The sequence below is a fragment of the Sardina pilchardus genome, chromosome 12 (assembly GCF_963854185.1).
Source record: "Sardina pilchardus chromosome 12, fSarPil1.1, whole genome shotgun sequence".
NCBI lineage: Eukaryota > Metazoa > Chordata > Actinopteri > Clupeiformes > Clupeidae > Sardina > Sardina pilchardus.
Genome location: NC_085005.1, coordinates 5510698 through 5537902, shown reverse-complemented (window position 1 = coordinate 5537902; position 27205 = coordinate 5510698). Strand labels below are relative to the sequence as shown.

General features: G+C 42.4%; 1 protein-coding gene across 1 annotated transcript in view; it reads left to right on the top strand.

The window, feature by feature from the left end:
* The window catches only part of tbc1d32 (TBC1 domain family, member 32), a 74201-nt gene that overhangs the window by 422 nt on the left and 46574 nt on the right, over positions 1 to 27205 (top strand). Inside the window, exons 2-17 of the mRNA XM_062551257.1 lie at positions 201 to 361; positions 1025 to 1186; positions 1631 to 1808; positions 3391 to 3462; positions 3962 to 4087; positions 5314 to 5392; positions 5706 to 5809; positions 6240 to 6301; positions 6958 to 7108; positions 8647 to 8706; positions 9890 to 9992; positions 12852 to 12989; positions 13598 to 13687; positions 14394 to 14536; positions 16798 to 16925; positions 17448 to 17649. Of these exons, the coding sequence (XP_062407241.1) occupies positions 201 to 361; positions 1025 to 1186; positions 1631 to 1808; positions 3391 to 3462; positions 3962 to 4087; positions 5314 to 5392; positions 5706 to 5809; positions 6240 to 6301; positions 6958 to 7108; positions 8647 to 8706; positions 9890 to 9992; positions 12852 to 12989; positions 13598 to 13687; positions 14394 to 14536; positions 16798 to 16925; positions 17448 to 17649 (1959 nt within the window). The remainder of the gene's footprint in view (positions 1 to 200; positions 362 to 1024; positions 1187 to 1630; positions 1809 to 3390; positions 3463 to 3961; positions 4088 to 5313; positions 5393 to 5705; positions 5810 to 6239; positions 6302 to 6957; positions 7109 to 8646; positions 8707 to 9889; positions 9993 to 12851; positions 12990 to 13597; positions 13688 to 14393; positions 14537 to 16797; positions 16926 to 17447; positions 17650 to 27205) is intronic.

Here is a 27205-nt window from a genome sequence, read left to right as displayed (position 1 = left end):
TAACGTAGCGAAAGAACAGTGAACTTTATAGATTTCCTGAGAAACTTGGTTAAACGCTGGTGTTTGGATCATATGATTCGACAGTTAAGATACACGAATGAGACTATGGGGTCAGTCTACACCCGCCTCTGTCTGTCTCTGCCTCTACTAAGCTAATGTCAAAATATTTTCAAATTGTCCTCTGACTCCTTATGCATCAGCCAGGCATGTCTCAGTTCTCGGCGGACGACGAGGCGGAGCTGCAATCTCTCCTAAGGCAGCTACTGAAAAGCACCAAAGACCGCATCTCTGGAGCTCCATCTGTGGAGTGTGCCGAGGAGATCCTGTTGCACCTGGAGGAGACTGACAAGAACTTTCACAAGTGAGACGAGTCTGGCAGTTACAGCAGTCAGCTTTCAAGTGTGGAGAGATAGCCCGAATGGATGATACTTTGCATCTCCACGAAACAAATATGATGGGAATGAAGGCCATGCAACACACTGTGATAGATAGATGGATAGATATGCATGCATACACATAGGATAGATAGACAGACGCTTAGTTGATTTAAAAGGATATTTAGGAATACCACATCATCTCTTGGATCATGATGTTTACAAATGGTCCAAGTAAGCTTTTAGTAAAAATGTATAATAGGCCTACTTGTCTGAACTTTGTCTGTCATTATTCTCATCAACAGCAGTAAAACAGTGCTTGGATCCTGTCTTTTAAAAAGCCCAAATTGTTCGCCATCTTTTAATTAGTTTATGCAAAACATTCACTCAAAGGGGGCTTGTTACATTTTATTGAGGTCTTTAATCAGGGTGTTGGCTGCTGTTTGCCATTCTAAATTAAAGTGGCTGGAATGTTCAACACTCTCATTTGACTTTTCTTAATTCGTCCCTGTCATCTGATGGTTTATTTGCTTGGCTCAGGAGGCACTGATCTCTCTCTCTCTCTCTCTCTCTCTCTCTCTCTCTCTCTCTCTCTCTCTCTCTCTCTCTCTCTCTCTCTCTCTCTCTCTCTCTCTCTCTGTGTGGTTCAGCTATGAGTTTGTGAAGTACCTGCGACAGTATGTGGAGAGCAGCCTTGGGGCTGTTATTGACGAAGAGTCTGAGAACTGTGCCAAGGAAGAGGGCCATGCCATCGGCTCGGGACAGGACACGCTGGTGCATGCTGTGACGAGGAAGACCAGAGAGTCTGTGGAGTATGTCAACTCACTCAGTTACTTACATTCGTTCGTAGGTACTCTCATAAGAAAGAGCTGGCTGAGGACACTGTAACAGGCTACTACTGGCTTTCAGATTTGGCCGGATTTGTTTATATAATGGTGGTAGTAGCATAGTGGTTAAGGAGCTGGGCTTGCATGTGGTGGCCTGAAAACATGTGGGTTCAATTCATGGCTCCCACTGTTGTTCCCTTGAGCAAGGCACTTAAAACCCCAAGTTTCTCCAGGGACATTGGCCCTTGTAACATACATTGAGATATCTTAGTTGCTTTGGATAAAAAGCGCCTGCTAAATTAATAAATATAATTGTAATAAGTATGTATTAAGACAGTGAGACTTTCAAACTTTATGAAACAGATATAACCGTGTTTATCAACTGTGCATATCCTGTGGCCCTCACAGCCTAATCCTCATTTCCGACAGATACAAGCAGATGATGCAGACTCTGAAGAACACCATGATGGTGGTGGTGGAGTCGCTCATCAACAAGTTTGAGGAAGACCAGCTGAAGAAGGAGGAGTTGCACCGCAAGAGCCAGCGCGAGCAGTCCAGCAGCCACTACACCGACAACTGCTCCGACAGCGACTCCTCTTTTAACCAGGTAGCCCTGTCTGCCTGTCTCTCTGCCTGCCTGTCTCTCTGCCTGTCTGTCTGTCTACCTGTCTCTCTGTCAGTCTGTCTCTGTCTGTCTGTTTGTCTGACTGCCTGTCTATCTCTTTGTATGTCTGCCTTTCTGTCTGTCTGTCTGCCTACCTCTTATTCTGTGTTTTTGTCTGTCTGGATACCTGCCTATTGATGGTAATTTTGATAGTTGAATAAAGACCCAGTCAGACCAATGGTTGGAAAAAGCTCTATTCCACTTTCTCTCACAATGCACAACTTCTCTTTTCTGTTAACATTTAGACAGGGTTTTGCAACACTGGAAGTATCCCTGAAATAGAAATGTATTGTTAGCTATTGGATTTTAAATCTTGGTCTACACCTACAGTGTGCGTTGCTCTATAAGGTGGTGAGGCCGACAGAAGCTCACCTAATGTACATACTGTATATAATGGTGCGTGAAGAGTATTGGTGGTTTCCAACATATCATTGTCTCTATGCTGGATGTTCATTGTAAGTGGACAGAATATTTCCACCTACAATATCAAATAGTCCCCCCCCACAAAACACATTAAGAGGTCACAGGGAATCCACCCAGTAAGGCCATATTTGGGCTTTCAAGTGATTTTTTGGCTTAACTTTATGCTGAATTCTGTGTGTGGCAACACTCTGTAACATTCTGCTCTATATAGCATTACTGCTCTACATAGCTAATTTGATTGGATTTTAAATCAGCTCATGGCATCTTCATTTGGAATAATGAGGCGACTTTACACACATTCTTCATACAGTATTTTAATGAAAGACCTTCACTGTACAAATGTGCAAATGGCCTCTTTCAGGTTAGCAATGTACTTTTATCATTTTGCCTCAAGAATTCTTCAAATAACAGAAAGATTATTTATTTTACATAAACCCAAAAGGACCGTTGATGGCTGAACTGATAATAATAATTTAAAAAGTTGATAATACTGAATACTGTAAAAATAGTGTAAATATTACTAAACAATAGTGTAAATGATCAGAGCAGAAAAAAATAGAGTGATTAGCACGAGCAAAAGTAAAAGTAAAAGTGTTGCAAAGTGAATTTCAGAATTTGCTAACATGGGCAAAAACCATGCACAGAAAAAGCACTGTCACCATCCAGTCCCAAACACCCCCCAATTCTCAAACATAAATACTTGTGCCACTTTAACGTGCACCTCAGGGCATTACACGGCATGAAAAGATGTGCTGACTTTCAGGAAGTTTCTGGAACCGACACTTCTCCGTGTTGCATTGCTTAGGCAGAGGGAGGGGGGGCGTTTGTTTGCTCAAATAATGAGAAGAAAGATGCCCACATACCGTTGCTGCTGCTCCCAAACTGATTTAATACGCAACATTTCGAAGACCAACATTGTGCGGGTATCTTTCAGTGTGCGAGCATATCTTTCTTTTTATTATTTCACCGATTCATTTTACCCTACACCTGTATTACGTTGTATGTGTGTGCACTCTCACTCTGGCCTGGTGGTAGCTGAGTTGTGGTCGTGTGTATGCACTGCTGACTTGACATACTGTATGCTTCCCTCTCCTTCCCTCAGAGTTACGCCTTCATCAAGCATGAGCAGCTGCAGGTGATTGCGGACAAGCTGGACCCGAGCAGACCCAAGGAGGTGCCCCCACCCACCACCCCGTGCTTTCAGCACTTTCTCTCTGGATTCTTTTTTGACTTTAAGGGAAAGCTTGGTGCTGGTTGCTTTGTTAAATTGGGACAGTGCAATTTGGCTGGTCTAGCCTCAATAAGTGTGTGTGTGTGTGTGTGTGTGTGTGTGTGTGTGTACGTGTGTGTGTGTGTGTGTGTGTGTGTGTGTGTGTGTGTGTGTGTGTGTGTGTGTGTGTGTGTGTGTGTGTGTGTGTGTGTGTGTGTGTGTGTGTATGTTAACAATTTTGACTGGGAAATGGAGGATAATACAGTGTGTGTGTGTGTGCAGCTTGATTATTACTATAATGAATGCTATACTTACTTCCTCTCTTGCCAGACTTTACAAACAAATATCAATGGTTTTATTGTCAACTACTGTAAATTAAATATTTGTGTTTGTGTGTGTGTGTGTTTGTGTGTGTGTGTGTGTGTGTGTGTGTGTGTGTGTGTGTGTGTGTGTGTTTATGTAGGTGCGCTGGGAGGCCCTGCAGTCTCTGTGCTGTGCTCCCCCCTCTGACGTACTGAGCTGTGAGAGTTGGACTGGCCTGCGCAGAAACCTATCCGCAGCACTCGCCGACCCTGACCCTGACCTGAGTGTACGACACACACACACACACACACACACACACACACAGTATACATACACACTCACACATATACAGTACACACACACACACGCACGCGCGCACACACAGACAGACAGACAGACAGACAGACAGACAGACAGACAGACAGACAGACAGACAGACAGACAGACAGACAGACAGACAGACAGACAGACAGACAGACAGACAGACAGACACACACACACACACACACACACACCCTCCCTATGCTCATTTTTCAGAAACCTATATTGTAGTCTTCAAAGACTGTGACCTTAAAATGGGCCCAGATGATTCAAACACACACACACACACACACACACACACACACACACTTACGCAGTCACATGTAGTTGACCCTAAATGCCCGCTCCCACAGACACGTTCAACACATACACTCACACTCCAAAAAACTCCCTCAACTCAGTCACCCTTTCCTGACCTTGTAAAAAATGAACACACAAACACACATCCTCAGTCCTCACAAACTCACTTCCTCTGGCCTTTTGTCTCTCACACAATCACAGACACACACAAACACACACACACACACACACACACACACACACACACACACACACACACACACACACACACACACACACACACACACACACTTGTCGACTTTCCCATGTGCAACTCTTCCCACCTTTTTATATCTTGCTCTAAATAGCAGCATGGAGACCTTCTGAAATCTATATTTACTGTTCACAAATGCAGATGAAAATTGAGCAAACATTCCCAGGTTATCTCAACATTATCACATGAAAATGGTTTGACACCTCCCCAGTCCCTTGAAACCTTGCTAGTCTGATGTGTGAAAAAAGTAGAGCAACACAAGATACACAACACAACACAAGACAGACGGTTTCTCGCACATTTGCAAATGTGCAAAGCAGTTTATTTTCACACCTCTGGTGTATGTGTGTATGTATGTATGCCTTCACGCAGACATTTGGAAGTATGGAAAATTAGTCTCTCCTCTGTTTTACAAATGCTAAACAATAATATGATGGGTAGTAGATCCAATCATTTGCCTAGGAATATCAAGCTCTTCAATATCAGTGTCTCTCTCTGTCTGTCTGTCTCTCTCTCTCTCTATCTGTATTTGTGTGTGTGTGTGTGTGTGTGTGTGTGTGTGTGTGTGTGTGTGTGTGTGTGTGTGACGCCACCATGTTCTAAATGCTCCTGCGTGTTCTCGCCCATGTCCTTCACAGGATAAGGTCTTGCGATTCTTCGCCAAAACATTCTCCTCGTGCCCGCTCAGTGTCACCAGGGAAATCTACACCAGCCTAGGTAATCACCTCACTCCACACCTGAGGGGACCGCCACGCTCTCCCGCATGCCCCTTGACAACACCTCAGGGTTAGGAGAATTCCGATGAGAGATGGGAACGTTTAAAAACCAAACATTATTCCAGATATCATCCCTCCCCTCCTCTCGTCTTTGCTTTCCTGTCCATGAGCACTTCAGATTTTTCTATGAATCTCATAATGTAGCGGCCTCGTCAGACGGTCGGTGCTGAATAAAGAGTGTTTCAGTTGAATGACTGGCGATGTTTAACCTTGAATTATTTTTCTCTCTCTGCTCTGCCTTTTGAAACGGATAGCTAAAAGTTTGGAGAATGACTTTCTGTACCACAAAGTGAGCTTTCCTGTGGCCACAGATGGGATCGATGTCACCAGGCAGGATGTGACACGTCTCCTCAAACAGGTAATGTATAGCTGCTACACCCTTTCAGTCCGTTTCTAGAGTGTTTATGGTTGAAACGTTCAGAACAAATGCAGATACATTGAAGTGAACATGGATTTCATGACTCAAGGGTAGTGCTCTAGAAAATGTTGGCTCTAATACTCTGTCATTTGAATTTAGTTTGCCCCCATGTTGCCATTAGTGCAATGTTGCCATGGGAATGCACGTTTGTTTATGCTGATAATTGTGTTTTTGGGGGGCAACTAACAGCACTGAAGAGCAGCACTCAAATTGTTATTTGCTAAATTTGAGTTAGCATTATTCAAATATACAGTTCCCAGCCATATATGAATTGACAGTGTGTACATTGCTGTTAATTGCAGCAAATTGCAGCGAATTGTGAAAATGAGAGGCCCTGTATGACTCTTGTCTTTATGTTCTGTCCTTGCAGATGCGCTTGATGAATGACTTTCAAAAGGAAGTGACCTCATTCTGGATACGCCACCCAGAGAAGTGAGGGTCCTCCTGTCATACTCTATTGCGAAAGGACTCAGAGCACCCATAAATGCCTCTAACAAACACAATAGGAAGTCATTCCAGTGTTAAAACCAAACAGCTGGAAGCAGCTGAGAAAATGGGGCTCTTATTTAGCATGTTTGCTGGGGGTATGCCCCTTGAGTTAGTGATTTTCATACCAATTAAGGGCATTTCCTGCCTTTCCTGTGCTGTTTTGTGTTGTGTTGTGTTGTGTTGTGTTGTGTTGTGTTGTGTTGTGTTGTGTTGTGTTGTGTTGTTTGATTGATTGAAACCTTTATTTTCATTCTCGGAAAGTACATTGAGGGAAGTCCTCTTTTACGATGCAGCCGAGATATACAAATAAAATAAATAAAATAAAAATACTAACCACATAATTCAACCAATGCATAAAATACACACACACATACATAAAATAACAAACAAACATGTATATTAAAATAATAACAGTGTTAATATCCATACATAAAATAATAATAATGTTAATATCCATAATTAAAATATCAAGGGAAACAATTACAGAGTGGGGTAGGGAGATTTGTGTTGTGTTGTGCTGTGCTGTGCTGTGTTGTATTATGTTGTGTTGAACTGTGTTGCATTGTGTTGTGTTGTGATATGTTCTGTGTGCTGAGCAGGTATATGGAGGAGATTGTGGAGAGCACTCTGGCCCTACTGTCCCTGCACTCAGAGCCCGGCCTGGGGCCCCACAGCTCCGACAGGGTCCTAGAGCCCCTCCACCTCCTTGCCCTGCTCGACACAAAGGCCACCTGGTTCAAGAAATGGATGGTGAGTTCAGTTTATGTGTTTCATTTGGTGTTGCACCAGAAAGAAGTTTTGGTTTACAATGAGTGCACTAACTACCTAAAAGGTATGCAGAAAGCTTGCCAACACCACCAACAGCCTATTTGGTACGGCTAAAAGCGTGCTGGCATCTACTGGGGGCTAAACGCATGCGATCTGGTGTAGTTTGGTGATACACAGGGCCAGATGTACTAACGTTTTGCGCCCATTTTAGGCGTAAGGTGCACGTAAAAACATGGCGATTGTATGTACAAACGAGCCGCAATGAGGGAAACGCGCAGACTGCCTGCCGTGGGAGCTGAGAATGGCTATTTGCGGTTTTCTGTGTCATGCATATTAATTCCTGGGCGGATCAGCTGAAAATGGGTGTAACGCGCAAGTGCAGGGGAGGAGAAGTGCTAATAGCGATTGATTAAGTATTCCGCCATATGTATGAAAACAGCGCACGTCTATTTTGCGTTGAAAAACTTCCGCCTTCTGAAAGCAGGTGTAATCCAAATTGCGGTTAAATGCGTCTATTAGAAAAACTTTTAGAGACGGCTGAATCAATATTCAGAGCATCAGTTTTCTTCATTGTACTATGTCAAAAGCAACCTTAACTTTTGATGCCTCTCTAAAATCGTATTTTCTCTTTCACGACATACTGTAGCCTACACTTCCCAATGTTAGACTAGGGCATTAAGTCATAGCCTATCCCTATACGTGCAGTAGCCTAAATAGTTCAAGTATTTTTTATTTTTTTTTTCAAGTGGATTAGTAGAACTACTAGGCCTACTCTGTCTGTTGCTGCTCGTTGACATATCTTTGTATCATGTATGATCGCTAAACTTTGATTATTTGTAATGTTGCAATATTCAACTGCGCTTGCACACGCAATTGGCGTTGTGCAGGGGGCGGGGACGTGCAATGAAGAACGCAGTTAACGTAATGAAGTGACAGCTTAGTAAATTCCACGCAATATAGCAAAGCAAAGCGTTCGCATTCTGCGCATACAAAAACTCGCTATTACCGCTTCCTTAGTACATCTGGCCCACAGAGTGTTGCTCTGGATTGTTGATATGTCTAACTTCACATGATTATATACTGTAGTAGCATCAAAATGTTGTTCTCCATTCATAATGGCCATTGCTTCACATGTTCACATAGCTTTTAAATGAATTTAAGGATGACGGCAAAACCAGTTGCTCATGGAAGCATGCCTCAAAAAATGGCAGAAAATTATTTTTTGATTCTGTCAAAGTATATAAATAAACAACACTACACTCTCATATCGTTCTCTTGCTTCCAGTTCATACATGCAATCAAAAGTTTAACGCGAGTTCAGCCCAGAAGCTAAGCTCTACGTGCTACAGGGAAGAGAATGTACTGTAGAGGAACGTGGTTGAAGATCACGTATTAGTTCAAAGTGAACAAGGTCAAGGGAATTAAGCTGAGAGTCCTCCCTCTCCCTCTCTCACTCCCTCTCCCTCCCTCTCTCTCTTTCTCTCTCTCTGTCTCTCACTCACTCTCTCCTTATCTTTCAGCATGGCTACTACAGCCGAACTGTGGTCCTGCGTCTCCTGGAGAGGAAGTACAAGTCAGTGGTGAGTAAGGGCCAGACAGAGCGGGGCGGGGGTGGTGGGGGTGGTGGGGGTGGTGGGGGTGGCGGGGATTTCACAGCACACATCACATCACTCACACATCACTTGCATCAGCACAGTTTGGACAGGCCCATACAGTATGAAAGGCCTGGTTGCCGTGGTTATATCACTGCACAGTGTTTATTTCCTTGTTTGGAAAATTCTTGGCAGCTGTTGTCATGTTATTGTTTTATAGTCTCTCATGGTGTACAGTACACACAGGGGTTTGACACTTAATGTTAGATAATATAAGTTCATTAGTTAATAATAAGTTAACAAGTTAATTTTTATTGAGGTTAATGGAATATTGTAGCCAGTGGCAAGTAACATCAGGAAAGAAAATCATTGTGTACACTTAGGCTATTGATGAGAGACTTTTCAGTTCTAAGTCACTGTGACTTTGAGTCTGTTGTTGGGAATCAGAGAGCAGTCGCAGGTCCCTTGTTGTTATTGCTGCAGGTTTCGGACACACCCATGGCGCAGTACTTGATGACCCTGACGGAGAGAGATGTGATTCCCTCTGCTTTATTGGGTTCACGTTGTTCCCGGGCAACTGCCAGGCGTTGTCAAAACACTTTGTTGGCTAAAGCACATTATTCACCTTTAGCCCTACACTGTAGATTGTAGAGACAAATCTTTTTTTTTATTTCCCTGGCAGGTTTGAGTCTTCAGTTGGTAACCCTCAAGACATCATTCAAAGAGGCGTAACGGGGGTTTAATGCCATAACACTGCAGCGAGTTTCAGTGTTGTTTTCCGACTAGCTTAAACGTGCATTATACCAGTGCCGATATCTCATGGTAATCAAACTGACCATATCCTCCCACCATGCAGCATTCCTTTGTACTGTGATCTAGCAAGGGCCACCAAATCAACTTGCACAGTGCCTGCATGGTGTGAGCATGGCAGCTGCGTGACGTGTCCGTTTTTATTTTGGCCCCCCGTGTTAGATTAGCCGAAATAAGGTTAGAGGCATGCTAGAAATAGGACCAACGCCTAGTTTTCACGCGACACGCAAGCACGTTGGAAGCGCAGCCTAAGACAGCAAACGTCACTGACACGCAAAAGGCACGCCACGGTCACGCCACGGTCACGCCACGGTCACGCTGTGCTCACGTCGCGCTCACGCCTCTTTCTCTCTCCCCTCAGATTGTGGCCGCTGTGCAGCAGTGCGTCCACTACGCCGAGAGCGCGGACCCAGTTGGGGACGAGACGACGGACCTCGCCTACGCCATGGAGCACCAGCAGATCAGTACGAGCAGCGCTCCCCCACTCAGAGCCCAAAAGGGGCCCTCCCAATTAGATCATTCCTGAAAATAATCACACAGACACACACAACCTTTTTAAATTCAGGAGTTTCAGATGAGCTGATGAGTCCTGATCTCCAGACCATTTGATTATGCACAATTACTATGTAAATGAGGGCGTCCAGTCCCACCCCATCATCTCATTAATATATGACTGTATACCAGAGATACTGTATGCCAGTGTTGACCTCAGCAGAGTTGATGGAGTGCGGTGCAGCCTGTGACCCTGTCTGGCTTTTGCTGAGGGTATCCACTTGCAGAGCCCACTAGGCCCGAGGATGTCCTTTAAAATGGCAGCGTTTAAGGAGAAAATTGGATATTATTCCCCCAAGCCTGTGCTGCAGTCTGTGATTAATGGCTTTCTCCAAAGCCGCCTACGTCGTCTGGATCCCCAGGGTTCTCGGTGGGCGCAAGTGTTTTCTCACCTGCTGTGCGGCAAAACACACACACATACACACACACACGGACACACACACACACACACACATGGATAGATAGAAAGAGAGAGAGAGAGAGGCCTGGTTCTTCTTTACTGTATTTCTCTTTCCCTTTTACTGTTTGAATTTCTCCTCTCTCCTTGCAGGCTCTTTGAAAGCTGTTTGTTTCTCTGCCTTTTTCTGTCTGTTTCAAGTGTGCGCACACACACACACACACACACACACTCACACACACACACACACACACACACACACACACACACACACACACACACACACACACACACACACACACACACACGCACACACACACGCACACACACAGTCATCTCTCACTGTTGCCTTGCCCAGAGTAACAGTAGTAGGGAGAAGTGCTGAATAAGTGGAGCTTACCTCCTCCACCGCAGCCGTCTCATATATTTATCAGACCCCCCCTGCTGTCCCTTCGCCATGGCCCCCCGCCAGACTGCTCTCCCCAGAGAGAGAGAGAGAGATGGAAGGAGAGAGAGAGAGAGAGAAAGAGAAAGAGAGAGAGGCAGGCCTGATTTCATCCAAATTGAATCAGATGCTAGAGTGCATAAAGGGAGTCTGAGAGCAAAAACAAAGCAAAGAAGTAGTGCGCTGCTCTTAAGTAGAAGAGCAGGAAAGGGATCCGGGTGCAACTGGATCGATACTAGCTGTGTGTATGGGCTGGAGCTTAGACTGTCTTGTTAGAGAACAGGGAGCAACTATCCTTTTGTCAGCTTGCTCAAGGACAAGATTAAATATTATTTAATGATGAACAATCTCTCATTATTGTAGCAAGGTGTACTCAGGCCACCTTTTCAGGTTGCATCAATACATTTCCTCACTCCACTGGAAATAATTGATCACCTTGGTGTAGTCTAGGAAGATCTTATCTTTGAAGATCTTATCTCCCCTTACATGGGGTGGAGCAGTCTATAATCAGAGATACAGTATTGTACAGTATTCGGCTTTATTGGACAGGTTTGTGTAAACGGTTCCCGGAGTCAGATTCCTTGGCTGTTTACACAAACCTGGCCAAAACCTGGCCTAATCTCTGATTCTGATTCTGAAGTTGTCTTTGTTCCTCTTGTTTAACCAAGGTCAGACTTGGGTGACTCAGACAACTGAATTTGTTTTATTTTTTATTTTTTCAATAGAAAAGTAGCTGTAAAACATTTTTTAGCAAGAGATTAAGGCACACTGCTTTATGAGGTTAAGTCTGATTTAATTAGTGCAGACTAGTGTTTGATTCCACTCTCCTTTTATCATCTTTGGACGGTTTGATACATGCTGTAGATCCTTCCAAATCGGATTTCAAACAACTTACCCTAGGAGAATAAAACATGGTGTTTAAAGCCTCCTGAGGTAAATGTTACAATTTCGTGCAGTATAATGTGTCTATTGTCATTTACCATATTGTACGCAACACTAAAAAAAAAAAAAAAGGATTGACTATCTTAAATGTTATTATAATACTGTATATTACTTCTTGAAATGACTAGAGGGTTCATCCAGACGTGCCCTCAAATACTCTCCATCCTGTTATCTAAGCAACAGCTTTCCCTACTGGGGACAAAGTTCCCGATGAACGTCCATCCTGTCGCTGTGCGTGAAAGAATTCCCGATAACTCCTCTGTTGGCCCAGACTTAAAAGTGATTCCATTTGCATAGCATAAAAGTGTTTTTAGAAGACTGATCTAATTTTTTTGGACATACACGCCACTGTCACGTCTGGTACAGCCAGTTCCATTGATTACAGTGGAGGTTAATTGATGCAGCAGACGCTACAGGCATGACCGCTTCAGTTACTGTATGTGCCCAGTGCAGCCGTTCTGTAAAGGCCACACCAGGACACACCAACCCGACGGCCGTCCGTCGGCAGAAAAGCCGTTGGACTGATCAGTCGGCTGTCTCGGGCACAGAATAAATAACTTTTTCTCCTGTAACCTAGCTACCTAGCAATGGTCCGAGATGTTTCGAAGGGTTAGGACTCCAATTAGATTGGTCACTGAGGCCGACGGCCACTGGCCAACTCTACATGTCAAGTCGGCCAAAACTAACCGATGCCGAAGCCGACTGGTGATGACACGGGACGCACCAAACAGACTCGAGTCCCCCGACCGCCCCCGACTGCCCGACAATATCCGACGGCCGATTATCGGGTTGGTGTGTCCCGGCCTTAAGTCATATCAGGCCATTCCTTTCACCTGCTTAATCAATACCTCCCAGCAATTAGCGGCATCCCTCTAAAGGCCATCTTCACTCATTTGAACAAACCAAATGTGGTGTCCAGTTATTGATCGGTCTACTATGATTTGGACATGTGCTGTAGCTGATGTGTGGTGTGTTGTGTCTGCCTAGGCTGTGTGCAGAGGATGCTCTACACAGGGAGAGAGCTGGAGTATGTCTACTTTGTGCATTCGCTGTGCATGCTCGGGCGCCTGCTCATGTACACCAACGGCAGGAAGCTCTTCCCCATCCGAGTCAAGAACCGGAAAGGTAAGGGGTGAGACTGAGGCCACAGCACAAGTTGATTGAATCAGTTCCAGTAGAGAGAGACAGGTTTTTTTTTAGCAGTTTGAAATGATTACACACTGATACAAGGTAATGGTTATGGTTATGGTTATGGTTATGGTTATGGTTATGGTTATGGTTATGGTTATGATTATTTGGCAGACACCTTTGTCCAAAGCAAAAAGGTCCTTCTATTTTGTTCTGCCATTTGGCGGTCAGTTGGCAGTCAGTTGGATTACTTGGAATTCTCCAGTTCAGCTCCAATAAGGATGTTAATAATCTGACCAGGTGAATATCATAAAAGCTGCCAAATCTAGATTGATCATTAGCTGAGGTCTGACTTTGAACATTGAACATTGAGGGTGTTAAGGAAGCATTGTTCATGAAAAGGGTGGTTTCCTCTTTGATTGTTTCTCTTGTTCTCCATTCCAGCATACGGTTGATTCATAATTCATGTGCAAATGTAATTATTGAGGTTTAAAGTGATTCAAATAAAGTTAAAGGTTAGATCATGTTCGTAAGGACATATGCAAAATAGCATGGCATCTTTACAGCAAGGTCCTGATGACATGATGTGACTCTTTGTGTCTCAGATCCTATCATGCTGACCGACCTGGTGGTGACGTTCATCCAAATCATGTACCTGCACCCCAAACCCACCTTTGATGATGTCACTCAAACAGGTGTGTCTTTTGTGTGTCAACCCCTATCACAAATACACACGTACGCACACAAACACACACACACACACACACACACAGAGTCATACACAGGCACACCCCAACCTTGTCTCACCGGAAAGACCTTCCCTTTAAATAGTACCCCCCCCCCCCCATCTACCTATCATGCCCATTAAAAAGACTAATAGCTGTGGTGAAAAGGGCAATGAGGTTGAAGGCTAATCATTTGTCAGCTTTCATGGCAGGTCCTTGTCCCAAAGTGTCATATACTCCCCCTCCTGGGCCCGATCTGTCTCGTTGAGTCATAAATGATACGCTGGAAACAATGCATTTCCAGTGTAAGAGCTGTCATCTCACCACATCTTTAAGATACATTCCTACACAGAAAAGATAGTAGAATGACCCAAGCTCTTGTTAGGATTTCAGCCATAGCTGTGCACAACAGGCAAGGGTGTGCCACTGGGAGATGGCATATTTATGGGGGATATTATCAGCTTGAGGGGCCCTAAGCCCCAAACTGTCATAATACAACAACAGACAGCCAGAAAGTCTGACCTGTCTCTATTTCATTGCCACATCTCTCCCTCTGTGTGCGTGTGCGTGTGTGTGTGTGTGTGTGTGTGTGTGTGTGTGTGTGTGTGTGTGTGTGTGTGTGTGTGTGTGTGTGTGTGTGTGTGTGTGTGTGTGTGTGTGTGTGTGTGTGTTTCAGACTCCCTGTCGCCTACGGCTCTGGTGATGGAGGTGTTGCATATGCTGTGTGAGCGCGTGGACTGTGCGGTGGACTGCCTTTACCAGCCCGCTGTGCTGGAGGTCCTCCTGGCCCCCGTCATCACGCTGCTGAAAGGGAGACCGGTAGGACACACACACACGCGCGCACGCATGCGAGTACACGTTGCCCCCAATGACAGACACCACACATACGCACACCTACACCTATAACACACACGCACATCTACACCCATAACACACACGCACACCTACACCCATACCCCCCCCACACACACACACACACACACCCAAGCGCACACACACACTTGTCCTACACATCACACCACCATGACGTGCGCTCATGAATCAAAAGGGAGGACTCCGGCCACTCCCTTCCCAATCAACTCTGTGTCATTTGGAATGATATCAAATTGCTGCCTCATTCTGCCGTTTATGCAGTGTCAGGAGGCGTAAAACAATTCTCATGTATTTGATTGCTTATGCAGGACTCGAACACATTTCACAAAGGGTGTTTGTCGTTTTTGCACAACCCGTGTCTAGTCAGTGGCTGAGGTCAAGGTGGAGTATTAGGGCCACGCAAAATGTGAGCTTAAACTCGATATGTTGACTTTGAAGTACAGTTGTCGACATGTTGACATTAAACTCAAAATTCCCAGAATAACATTGAAATATCATGTCGACTTTAATGTCAACGTGTCAACATTAAACTTCAAATTTCCGGAATAAAGTTTACATATTTTATCTTGACTTTAATCTCGACATATCATCTTGACATGTCCATCAAAATTAGTTTGGAGAGAGAGTGACTGCTCCAACGTAGATGCCACTGAATCTGGACAGTCAGACTCAATCAGTCAGTTGGCCAATGAATGACTAAAAAAAAGCCTTGTGTGGCCTGATTTGGTGAAATAGTACATCAGGGTTGGGTTTAGCAACAACTATAGCCTACTAACTTGTTTTGAATGTCGAGAATAAAGACAAAATGTTGAGATGAAAATCGACATGATATTTCAACTTTATTCTCGAAATTTCAAGTTTAATGTCGGCATGTTGAGTTTAATCTCGTCATGGCAAACATATTTTTTTTCTTCATGTGTGGCCCTAATACTCTTTTTTACTTTTGTCATAGGTGAATGAACACTGACATACTGTATGGTTCTCTTTGTTTTGATATTTATTCACACCTGATTGTGTTGCAGCAACGCGTTTATTTGGTGCCCTGCTGAATTAGTCTGCCAGGGGAATTTATTTTTAGCGACTGTCACTCAGTGAGTCATAGCAGCTCAGACTTCTCCAAACTTCCTTTGTTCCCAAACAAAAAACAGAGAACATAGAAATGTGTTGAAATGAGCCAATTTCATGGCAGCATAAAATGAATAAGTTTATCAATGCATGTCAGTGGGATTGATTGATTGTTTGATTGATTGATTAATTGATTGATTGATTTTTTTTATTGATTATCATTGCCATTTTATCTTTTACAACTAATACAGTGTCTGAGGTGTGGTTGAGTCACACCCTTCTTAACTGATACTAAAACACGCAAAAGTAGTCCCAAGGCCATGTACACTTATTTCACCCCTCTCAACATATCTACTGATAACTTTTCAATGTACCTCACATATCAGGTGGTATAGATGCATCTCAAAAGATTACAATATAATGCAAAGGTAATTCATTTATTTTCCCCTAATTTATTTCAAATAGTGAAACTGTCAACATTGTAACCTACTGTAACTTCTTTACAGATACAAGTGACATATATCAAGTTTTTGTTGTTGTTTTGTTTTGTTTTAATCATGATTACGTATTCTAATCTTGATGATTATGATTTACAGTTCAGGAAAATCCAGTTTCTCAAAAATATTGCAGTGAAGAATTTATAATACAGAAATGTTGACCTGAGAGGAGCTCTGATTAGCTAATTAAATCAAAACACCGGCAATGGGATATCCTGAGCCTTTCATCTCTCAGTCTGTGCAGGGAAATGTGGACTATTTCCCACTGTATTCTAGTTTCCTGAGATCAAATCAAATCAAATCAAATCAGGCTTATTGGCCATGTATATTTGCGAATACAAGGAATTTGGTCTCTGCATTTATCCCATCCGTGAATTAATGAACACACACACACAGCACACAGTGAACAAACAGTGAGGGGAAGCACACACTAAGCCAGAGCAGTGAGCTGCCTGCCCAACCAGAGGCACTCTGGGAGCAGTAAGGGGTTAGGTGTCTTGCTTGGTCGGGGATTGAACCGGCAACCCTCCGGTCACAAGCTCGAAGCCCTAACCAGTAGGCCATGGCTGCCTCTGCGCCTGCACATTCCGCCGTGACCTTTCACCTTTCACCTCGCCCCCCCGTGACCTCTGACCCCGCCCGCAGGTCAAGCTGAAGTCGCCGGAGAGCACGCTGATCCACGTGGCCGACACGCTGGCGCGCATGGCCACCACAGAGAGGGGCCTGTCCCTCTTCCTGTACGACAGGAACCTGCTCTCGGCCAACGGGGACAGGTAGGTGCCGCTCGCTGAGCGTCGGGACCGTCATGGGTCTGCTTTAGCTCCTGTGTGTGTGCACGATAGGTGATGGTGGTGGTGATGATGATGATGGTGATGGTGATGGTGATGAAGACGATAATGATAATTAGACTAACTGGGATTGAGTTGATTGGAGATTGGAGTACGTGATGTGTAAACAGGAGCTGCAGTTTCAACAGATGAAGTTCCTATTTTACGTCAGTTTGTATTTTGTATAACTGTATAAGTCTATAACTGTATTTGGTCGCTAGATTATTTTATTTTGGTCAGTGATTGTTGTGGCACATGCTCTGGGAAAGGAATGCTTCAGTTACTGTATGTCCTGTTACATGGCATGTGTAGGCTGCCTGTAACTCTGAGCTTCTCTTCCTCCCTTCTCTTTCTTCTCTCCCTCCTTCTCTCCCTCCCCCCCTCCCTCCCTCTCTCTCCCTCCCTCTCTCTCCCTCCCTCCCTCTCTCTCTCTCCCTTCCTCCCTCTCTCCCTCCCTTCCTCCCCCAGCATCTCTGCGGCCCACGTGGTGGTGCAGTTCACGCAGCGTCTGCTGGCCAGGGACCTGCCTGCGCTGGCTGGACTAGAGCCCCACATGGCCGTTTGCGGGGCCTTCATCTTTGTGTGCCGCCAGATGTACAACACCTGCGAGGGCCTGCAGGCCCTGAGGCCCTACGGTCTGCACTTGAGCATCGCCGCCGCCTGGAGGAAGGTGACCTCTCCGCTGCCTCCGTTTTTCGGCCAGCTGTATTGCAACTGTATTGTATCTATGGTAGTATATGGCAGAGGACGTTTGTTTAAGATTGAGTTTTTTCAGGTCAAAAGGCACATATAACAAGTAACAATGAAAAAACGTTATGCCTATATATTTTTATATACTGTATATACAGTATATATTTATTATACGGCTCTTCACAATGCAAGTAGAACGCTCCATTGACTTGAATGGGATTTCCCAAAGTTCTACCGGTCATTATTTAGGACCTCTGAAAAAAAATGATGACCGCTCTCAGTGGCAACTGAGTTTGTGCCCCTAATTCAGGTCTTTTAGATCACTCCGTGATGGAATTTCGTTGAAAGTGAACTAGTAGACGTTGTCAAGCAACATCTGAAAAGTTCTATCTGTGTGGCGAACTATTTAGTTTGTCAGTGGAAGCCACAAAACAGTAGCTAAGTCATTGCTAAAGAGACATTGTGTGAAGTTTCTTTTCTCTTTTTGGCAAGTAGCTGTATAATGAGCGGGATAATGAATAGAACGCCGGTCATTATTAGGAAAATAAGTACCTTCAACGCGAAACAAGACCCCTCCGCTTCACATTGGGGTCCGGTTCGCCCTGTCAGTACTTACTGTATTTTCCCGATAATGAGCTTTCGGTAACACTTTATATTAAGACACACATATTCACCATTAGTTAGCTGCTTACTAACATATGTATTAGTAGCATATTAGCCATTTGTTAGTCATTATAAATCACTAATTAATACCTTATTCTGCGAGACCTTATTCTACCCTTACTAGACTCTTAATTAAGAATTCCCCCTATGTAAACTCCTAATTACCCCTTTTTCATAGTTATTAAGTAAGTTGTTGCATATGAATTATGACTTAAATATGCATGGCTCAGTATGGGGCTTGTAAGGTGGTAGTACCACAAGAACAGTTATTCACCCCTAATAATACTTATGAAAGATGGTCTATTAAAATTGAACTAGACACTAAACCACAAGTGCTAATAGTGTACAAATAACTAATAATTAAGTCTTTGTAATGCCAAATATGTTCCCTATTCTAAAGTTGGATCTTTGTTCACAATTAATTTGACACTATACTGTGTCACACTAAAGGAGAACTCTGGTGTGATCCAATCCTTAGCTCTGCTGTTTGAGGTCAGTAGGGAAGAGTAAAGTGCTGTCCGTAGGGGAAAGAACAGAACATTTGATACAACATACAGTAGACCAAATAGCAAACCCACAACTAACACTAACTGAATGGGGCATAAGTAAATCAAACTGAAAGCGGGTCTCTATGCCCCGTTCTGTTAGTGTTAGCTGCCTGTTAACTATAGGTCTTTGTTGAATCAAATGTTCTCATTTTGAGTCGGTGACCTCAAACAGCAGAGCTATAGATTGATTCACACCGGATGTCTTTTTTACCATGTGACCCTATACTTTTAAAAAAATGTTTTGAGGTTGAGACTTTTGATTACTCAGGAGCCAAGAAAGTTAGCATACAAATGTATCCAGGTTTGCCTTTCTCACTATCTCCTATTCATTATGAAAGAGAGATTATTTTTATTTGTGCCAACTTGGCTGTCTGCTTGTTGTGTAGCTTACTGCGTGCTGTAATACAGAATAAGTGTGAATAGGAGGCAACTTTAGTTTAGGGAACACATGGGGGTTAATAAGTGCCAAATTAATGTGAACAATGACCCAACTTTAGAATAGGGAACATATTTGGCATTACAAAGACTTAATTATGAGTTATTTGTACACTATTAGCATTGGTGGTTTAGTGTCTAATTCCATTCAAATAGACCTTCTTTGATAAGTATTATTAGGGGTGAATAACTGTTCTTGTGGTACTACCACCTTACAAGCCCCATACTGAGGCATGCATATTTAGGTCATAATCCATATGGAACAACTTATTTAACTAGAAATGCAATTCCAAGGAATTACCAGTGCATGAAAATGCAAAAATAGATAGATAATGTAGATATGGTTACTAAGGTGTAGCTAGGGTAAACATGGTGGTTGCATAGTTTACAGAGAGTTGATAGTGTGAAGGTAGACGTTTTAAAGATGAAACGTTCCAGTTCTAACTTAACTAATGATTTCTATTCATGTTAAAATGTTGATTAGCTAACTTAGCTAATGATTTCTAGCAGTTACGCTAAAAATGCTTATTATGCTAGCAATGCTAACTTTACTAACAATGCTAACCAGGTTGATTAGCTAACTTAACCGATGATTTCTAGCAGTAATGTTAAAAATGCTAACTATGCTAACAATGCTAAATTTGCTAACAATGCTAACCAGGTTGATTAGCTAACTTAGTTGATGATTTTTTGCAGTTATACTAAAAATGCTAACTATGCTAACAATGCTAACTATGCTAACCATGTTAACTAGCTAACTTGCTAGTGAGGACTTTTATTTTGAAACATTTTTTTGCTAGGGTATCCATGGTGGCCACTATCAGGAAACAAGAAGTTACTGCAGTATAATCATGTTGGTTGCTATGGAAACGGTCACAAACACTTAATTTTAATGGTTGCTATGTTGGTTGCTAGGTACATGGAGGTTTCATGTAGTTGACTGGAGGCATAGTGGATGATAACTGACAGTTGGAATGGTTGAACAGTTCAATAGTTGAGTAGTTTCAGTGGTTAAATTATTTAATAGTGTATTATTGCAGTGAGGACCTTTATTTTGAAACAGTTGTGGACAGAGGACATAGTGAAACAGGATCTGTAGTCTTAATGAGATTGTATGCTTAAAGCCTGAGACAGAAGGTGCCTCTCATATAGCGTTTACGCGTCCTCTCTCGCTCCTCACTGATCTACATAAAGAATGATGGAGCGGCAACAATGGGATAGTCTAGCCCCTCTTCTATCTTTCTTTATGTAGATCATTGAGGATCGAGGAGCGAGGGAGGACATATAAACGCTGCTTGAGAGGGACCCACAGTAAATACTTTAAAAGTTGTATGTAGATAGTCTAATTAATGTTGATAGACAGAATGTTTCATGGATGTTGATAGGCAGATTGTTTAATAGATATTGATTGACAGTTTAATGGGTGGATGAGTGAATGGTCTGAAGAAGATGAATGGATAGAAGGTTGGATGAAATGTGCCTTATATTCTTGTTAAGAGAGACACTGATACACCTCTCTGAGAGTAGTTGACACAGGTTTAATCAATTTAACTGGCTAGTCTTAAGAGAGCCAGAGTACTCTTAAAGCCTGAGACAGAGTAAATAATTTAAAAGTTGAATGTAGATAGTCTAATTAATGTTGATAGACAGAGAGTTTAATGGATGTTGATAGACAGATTGTTTAATAGATGTTGATAGACAGTTTAATGGGTGGATGAGTGAATGGTCTGAAGAAGATGAATGGATAGAATGTTGGATGGAATGTGCCTTATATTCTTGTAGAATGGAGAGACAGCTCTCTACTGAGAGTAGTGGATACAGATACAGGTGTAATCAATTTAACTGGCTAGTCTTAAGAGAGCCAGCCTGAGACAGAGTAGATTGTTTAAAAGTTGAATGTAGAGCGTCTAATTGATGTTGATAGGCAGACTGTTTAGAATGGGTGGATGAGTGAATGGTTTGAAGAAGATGAATGGATATAAAGTTGAATGGAATTAGGAGGACTTATTTTGATACTGTTGTGCGCAGAGGATACAGGGGAACAGAATATGTAGTCTTCAGAGAGATTGTAAAGCCTGAGAGAAACTGACAGTTGGTGCCCAGGTGGCTGACCAGCTGGGGTAACATTCTAATTGCTGCCGTGATGTCATAATGAGCCATGTTAAGTCTATGGGGGAAATTGTAATAGTTTTTAACTAATAGTTTAAAAAGTATAAAAGTTACAAAGTTGAAAAATACAAAGCCCACATCGCGTAAGTAAGACCTACGCGTCAAAATTTGAATGGAGTTTCTACGTTAAGCGGTTGAAGCTGAATTGCGTGCGTTAGAAGAAGAACTAGAAATGCAATTCCAAGGAATTACCAGTGCATGAAAATGCAAAAATAGATAGATAATGTAGATATGGTTACTAAGGTGTAGCTAGGGTAAACATGGTGGTTGCATAGTTTACAGAGAGTTGATAGTGTGAAGTTAGACAGTTTAAAGATGAAACGTTCCAGTTCTAACTTAACTAATGATTTCTATTCATGTTAAAATGTTGATTAGCTAACTTAGCTAATGATTTCTAGCAGTTACGCTAAAAATGCTTATTATGCTAGCAATGCTAACTTTACTAACAATGCTAACCAGGTTGATTAGCTAACTTAACCGATGATTTCTAGCAGTAATGCTAAAAATGCTAACTATGCTAACAATGCTAAATTTGCTAACAATGCTAACCAGGTTGATTAGCTAACTTAGTTGATGATTTTTTGCAGTTATGTTAAAAATGCTAACTATGCTAACAATGCTAACTATGCTAACCATGCTAACTAGCTAACTTGCTAGTGAGGACTTTTATTTTGAAACATTTGTTGCTAGGGTATCCATGGTGGCCACTATCAGGAAACAAGAAGTTACTGCAGTATAATCATGTTGGTTGCTATGGAAACGGTCATAAACACTTAATTTTAATAGTTGTTATGTTGGTTGCTAGGTACATGGAGGTTTCATGTAGTTGACTGGAGGCATAGTGGATGATAACTGACAGTTAGAATGGTTGAAGAGTTCAATAGTTGAGTAGTTTCAGTGGTTAAATTATTTAATAGTGTATTATTGCAGTGAGGACCTTTATTTTGAAAAAGTTGTGGACAGAGGAAGTAGTGAAACAGGACATATAAACGCTGCTTGAGAGGGACCCAGAGTAAATACTTTAAAAGTTGTATATAGTCTAATTAATGTTGATAGACAGAATGTTTAATGGATGTTGATAGGCAGATTGTTTAATAGATATTGATTGACAGTTTAATGGGTGGATGAGTGAATGGTCTGAAGAAGATGAATGGATAGAAGGTTGGATGGAATGTGCCTTATATTCTTGTTAAGAGAGACACTGATACAGCTCTCTGAGAGTAGTTGACACAGGTGTAATCAATTTAACTGGCTAGTCTTAAGAGAGCCAGTGTACTCTTAAAGCCTGAGACAGAGTAAATAATTTAAAAGTTGAATGTAGATAGTCTAATTAATGTTGATAGACAGAGAGTTTAATGGTTGTTGATAGACAGATTGTTTAATGGATGTTGATAGACAGTTTAATGGGTGGATGAGTGAATGGTCTGAAGAAGATGAATGGATAGAATGTTGGATGGAATGTGCCTTATATTCTTGTAGAATGGAGAGACACAGCTCTCTACTGAGAGTAGTGGATACAGATACAGGTGTAATCAATTTAACTGGCTAGTCTTAAGAGAGCCAGCCTGAGACAGAGTAGATTGTTTTAAAGTTGAATGTAGAGCGTCTAATTGATGTTGATAGGCAGACTGTTTAGAATGGGTGGATGAGTGAATGGTTTGAAGAAGATGAATGGATATAAAGTTGGATGGAATTAGGAAGACTTATGTTGATACAGTTGATACAGGGGAACAGAAAATGTAGTCTCAAGAGCCTGAGAGAGAGAGAGAGAGAGAGAGAGCTGCTGCACCTGGACTGGCCACCTGGTGTAACATTCTAATTGCTGCCGTGATGTCATAATGAGCAATGTTAAGTCTATGGGGGAAATTGTAATAGTTTTTAACTAATAGTTTAAAAAGTATAAAAGTTACAAAGTTGAAAAATACAAAGCACACATGGCATAAGCAAGACCTGTGTTTTGGGAATAGTGCAGGTAATTTCTGCATATGTTATCAAAGTATTTATTAGTAATACCGTGGAAGTTAGTTGAAATGCAAATAGTTGGTTAGCATGTTGATTTATGGTGTGTGCCCCTACATTTTCAGTTTGGGGCCACTGTGCTCCTTGTGAAAAAAGTTAGTCTAGAGCCCTGCAAGGGGCAGAGGTACGTGTATGCGCAGCAGGTGACATCCAGGAAACACACCATCATTCACTGCTGCAGGAACGCTGCTGGGGAAACACATCTCACGGTACCCCTCTCCACCACCACCACCTCATCTGCCACCACTGCCACCCTCCCTGCTTCCATCACCACAGCCGCCCCGCTGCCTCCACCACCACAGCCGCCCCGCTGCCTCCACCACCACTGCCCCCGCTGCTGCCAACACCCCATCTCGATGCACCGGCCAGAGGGCTGAGGCAGTCTGCAGAGAACAACAGCAGCAGGATCAGGCAGTCCAATGTGTGGTCAGGCTGCAGCAGGTCGCTGCTTAGCAGGCTGAAAAGACTGCTGCACGGGCAGCAAGAGAGGCTGCCAAAAGGCGCCCTAGCTAGAGGTGGTAGGAGAGAGAGGCCTAGGCAAGCGGTCGCAAGGGAGGCCCTGGCCCACTGTGCCCTGTGCGGGTATATGGCTACGCCTGGGTCCTGCCAGGTCCTCCTGTGGCCACAGTGTGACAGTTGCACCCTCTGGTACTACGCAGAGTGTGTAAGCATCTGTATGGTACTGTGTGGCATGCCATACATAGGTAGTTTGTACTCAATTTTGTTGTACATGTTCTAGTCTTACAAGGACATTAAAATGTTACATGCTACATTGGCTTTATTACTCTGCTCAAGCACCTGCCCGGTTGCCTTCAGGCATCGATTTTCTATGTTCCCACCCACCCACCCTCCCTTCCTAACCAACACCAGGTTGGACCTTGTCTAGTTGTCCGGGGGGTAGGTTGTTATCTTATTTGTATTAATTAATTTGATATTCATTCATGACCTATGTCTTTTGTAAATCCTTTGAAGGATTAGAATATTTCTTAACTTCAGTCATGTCTACCTGAGTATTTCTGGCTGAAATTATATTATCTGATTGGTTCTTTCAAATCAGACTTCCATGCATTTTTTTTAGAGCTTTATTAAATTTGTATACTATTTATTGCATGCATTTACTCGCAAAACACAACAGGTTGTCAGCCTAATATATGGATATCATTTTAACTATGGTAGTCTTATAATTAATATACTCATTGTCAAATCGTACCAAGTGCAGGCAGGCGCTTTTGGTAATAACGTTGCGTGCAGAGACAAGGAAGTACTCAGACGCGGTTTTGTTTTTATCGGGGGTTGTTTGTTGATTTCTAAGCAAGATAACTAACAAACGTAAGGCTGGATTTAGGTGAAATTTTCAGTAATGACCCAATGAAGAAACAATTATATTTTGGGAGCGATCCGGATCACCGTTTGGATCCAGGAGGCGCTTGGTGGAGGTATGCGTTCACGGAGTGCTTTTGTTTTTTTTAGTTCACCACAAGTTATGTTCCTGGTCTTACATGGCTTTCTTGAAATTGCATTACTCACTACACGTGATGTACCTTTAGCTAGCTCTCCAAGATCATGCACTTTGCAATATTGTCTTTGATATAGCATTCATATTTAAAACCGCTCAATGAATGTCCATGTTGTGATGCGTATCATAGCCTATACTTTGAACCACTTTGAGTTGTCCGAGCCGCGTCCACATCTACTGAGGGTTCATAAACGAGTCACAGTTTCTGTTATAAGCACTAGATACACTTTGAAATGTAAATGAAATATTTAACTGCTGCACTAAGAATGAGTTGATGAGTTCCCATTTTTCATTTCAAAAGTAACCGAGTTCAAAGTTGACAATTAGCCTACAGGACGTAAACGTATCAGATAGGCTACTTGCCGGTATAGCTAGCTACATGTTGCCTAAATTTAACATGATCATAGTCACATAATTAAGAAACAAAACGCTTCATTGACTATGCAATCTTAATCAAATCAAATCTAGCAGCATTGAACAATGTAAAAGTCACGTCTGCGAAGTACGATGTTTGTTTAATTTAAGTCCAAAAGCAGTGTACGGAACTCTGTTACGATTCCACGACCGTTGTGTACGGAACACTGTTACTGTCAACATACAAAATATCGGGCTCTAATCTCAATAAATCGCTCATAGGATTGGTCACAGTTTTCAAAGGAACCCCAATGAGGGCTTGTTTTGTTGATAAGATCCTCCTCTTTTGAATGATGTATACCAGAAGGGTATTGGTTATCATATCACTCAATCCTTCTGTGGTAAATGTAACAAAACGTCGAACCCGAGGGGGCAGAGTGTACGGAACACCGTGGACATGTTCTATGAATAAGGGGTAATTAGGAGCTTACATAGGGGACATTCTTAATTAAGGGTCTAATAAGGGTAGAATAAGGTCTTGCAGAATAAGGTATTAATTAGTGACTTGTAATGACTAACAAATGGCTAATATGCTACTAATAGACATGTTAGTAAGCAGCTAACTAATGGTGAATATGTGTGTCCTAATATAAAGTGTTACCGAGCTTTCTATACATTATCCCTTACATACGGTATGCAAGGGTATAACGTTTTTTTTATTCCATTGTTACTACAAATACAAATAAACTTTATATATAGCAATATTCCAGGACGTATGTAATAATTACTTCTTTATAACCAAGAAATAGGTTTTAGCAGTAAAAGCTTTTTTATGGTATGATAATTGTTTCAGTATTGTCTCAGTCTTTAGCGTGTGCAAGACAGAAGTTGCCAAATTTTCTGTTGCATTTTTTCAGTACCACTAGTAAGGACATGCACACGGTACAACCATGGACCTTTATACCATGATATACCACAATACCGATATGTCCATGAACCCCTAAAAAGAATAGAGGCAAGATATGCCCAATGGTTCTTACCGGCCATTTATTTAGTTCTGATTTTTGATTCTTTACTTAAGAAGAGTGTAATGTTCTTTTGAACCATAGACCACGGTGTCCACTGTCCACTGACAAAGGTTGACAGACACAGGTGTTTTGTTTGACAGCTGGGATACATTCTTTTCATGACTGTTTTTCCATGATACTCTGTAACATTTTGTTCTCACGTAGAGACGTCCTCTTTTGGTGGTCATAGGCAAATTGACTGGTTGCGAAATATTTCTATCATAAAGAGGAACTTCTCAATGCAGTGACATTCCCTTGGTGATAAAATACCAGTGAAAATAATCTATAGGCATACTGCGTGCATGCAGTTTTGCCTCTTTCCTTCTAATTGTTATCTTGCAAATGACTCATTAAAAGATGATTCCACAGAGTTTCTTTGGGAGGGACTGTGCTCGTAAGAAGAATGTTATCTTTTTTTTTTTTTACGAGTTCATTGGTGTCAGTCGTTAACGGAATGCATCTCTACAAAAGCACACAACAATCTCAGCATCTCAGTCCCATCCTTTGAGAGCATGGGAGAGTCTGCTGACCTTCCCATCATTAAGTGTTGCATAATGATGGACGTCTGAGGTTCATCAACAGAGACTTGGGTGTGGCATGGCCAAGGGTAGGGAGATGGATAAGGTTTTGCATCATCAGCTATTGCATAATAGCACAATTCAGACAGTTTTAAAAGCTCATATCTGTGGGAAGATACTGTGTGACTCTGCCCTTGTCTTGAGGTGGAGAGATTAGGGTCCTCACTCCCCAGTGATTCAGTGACTG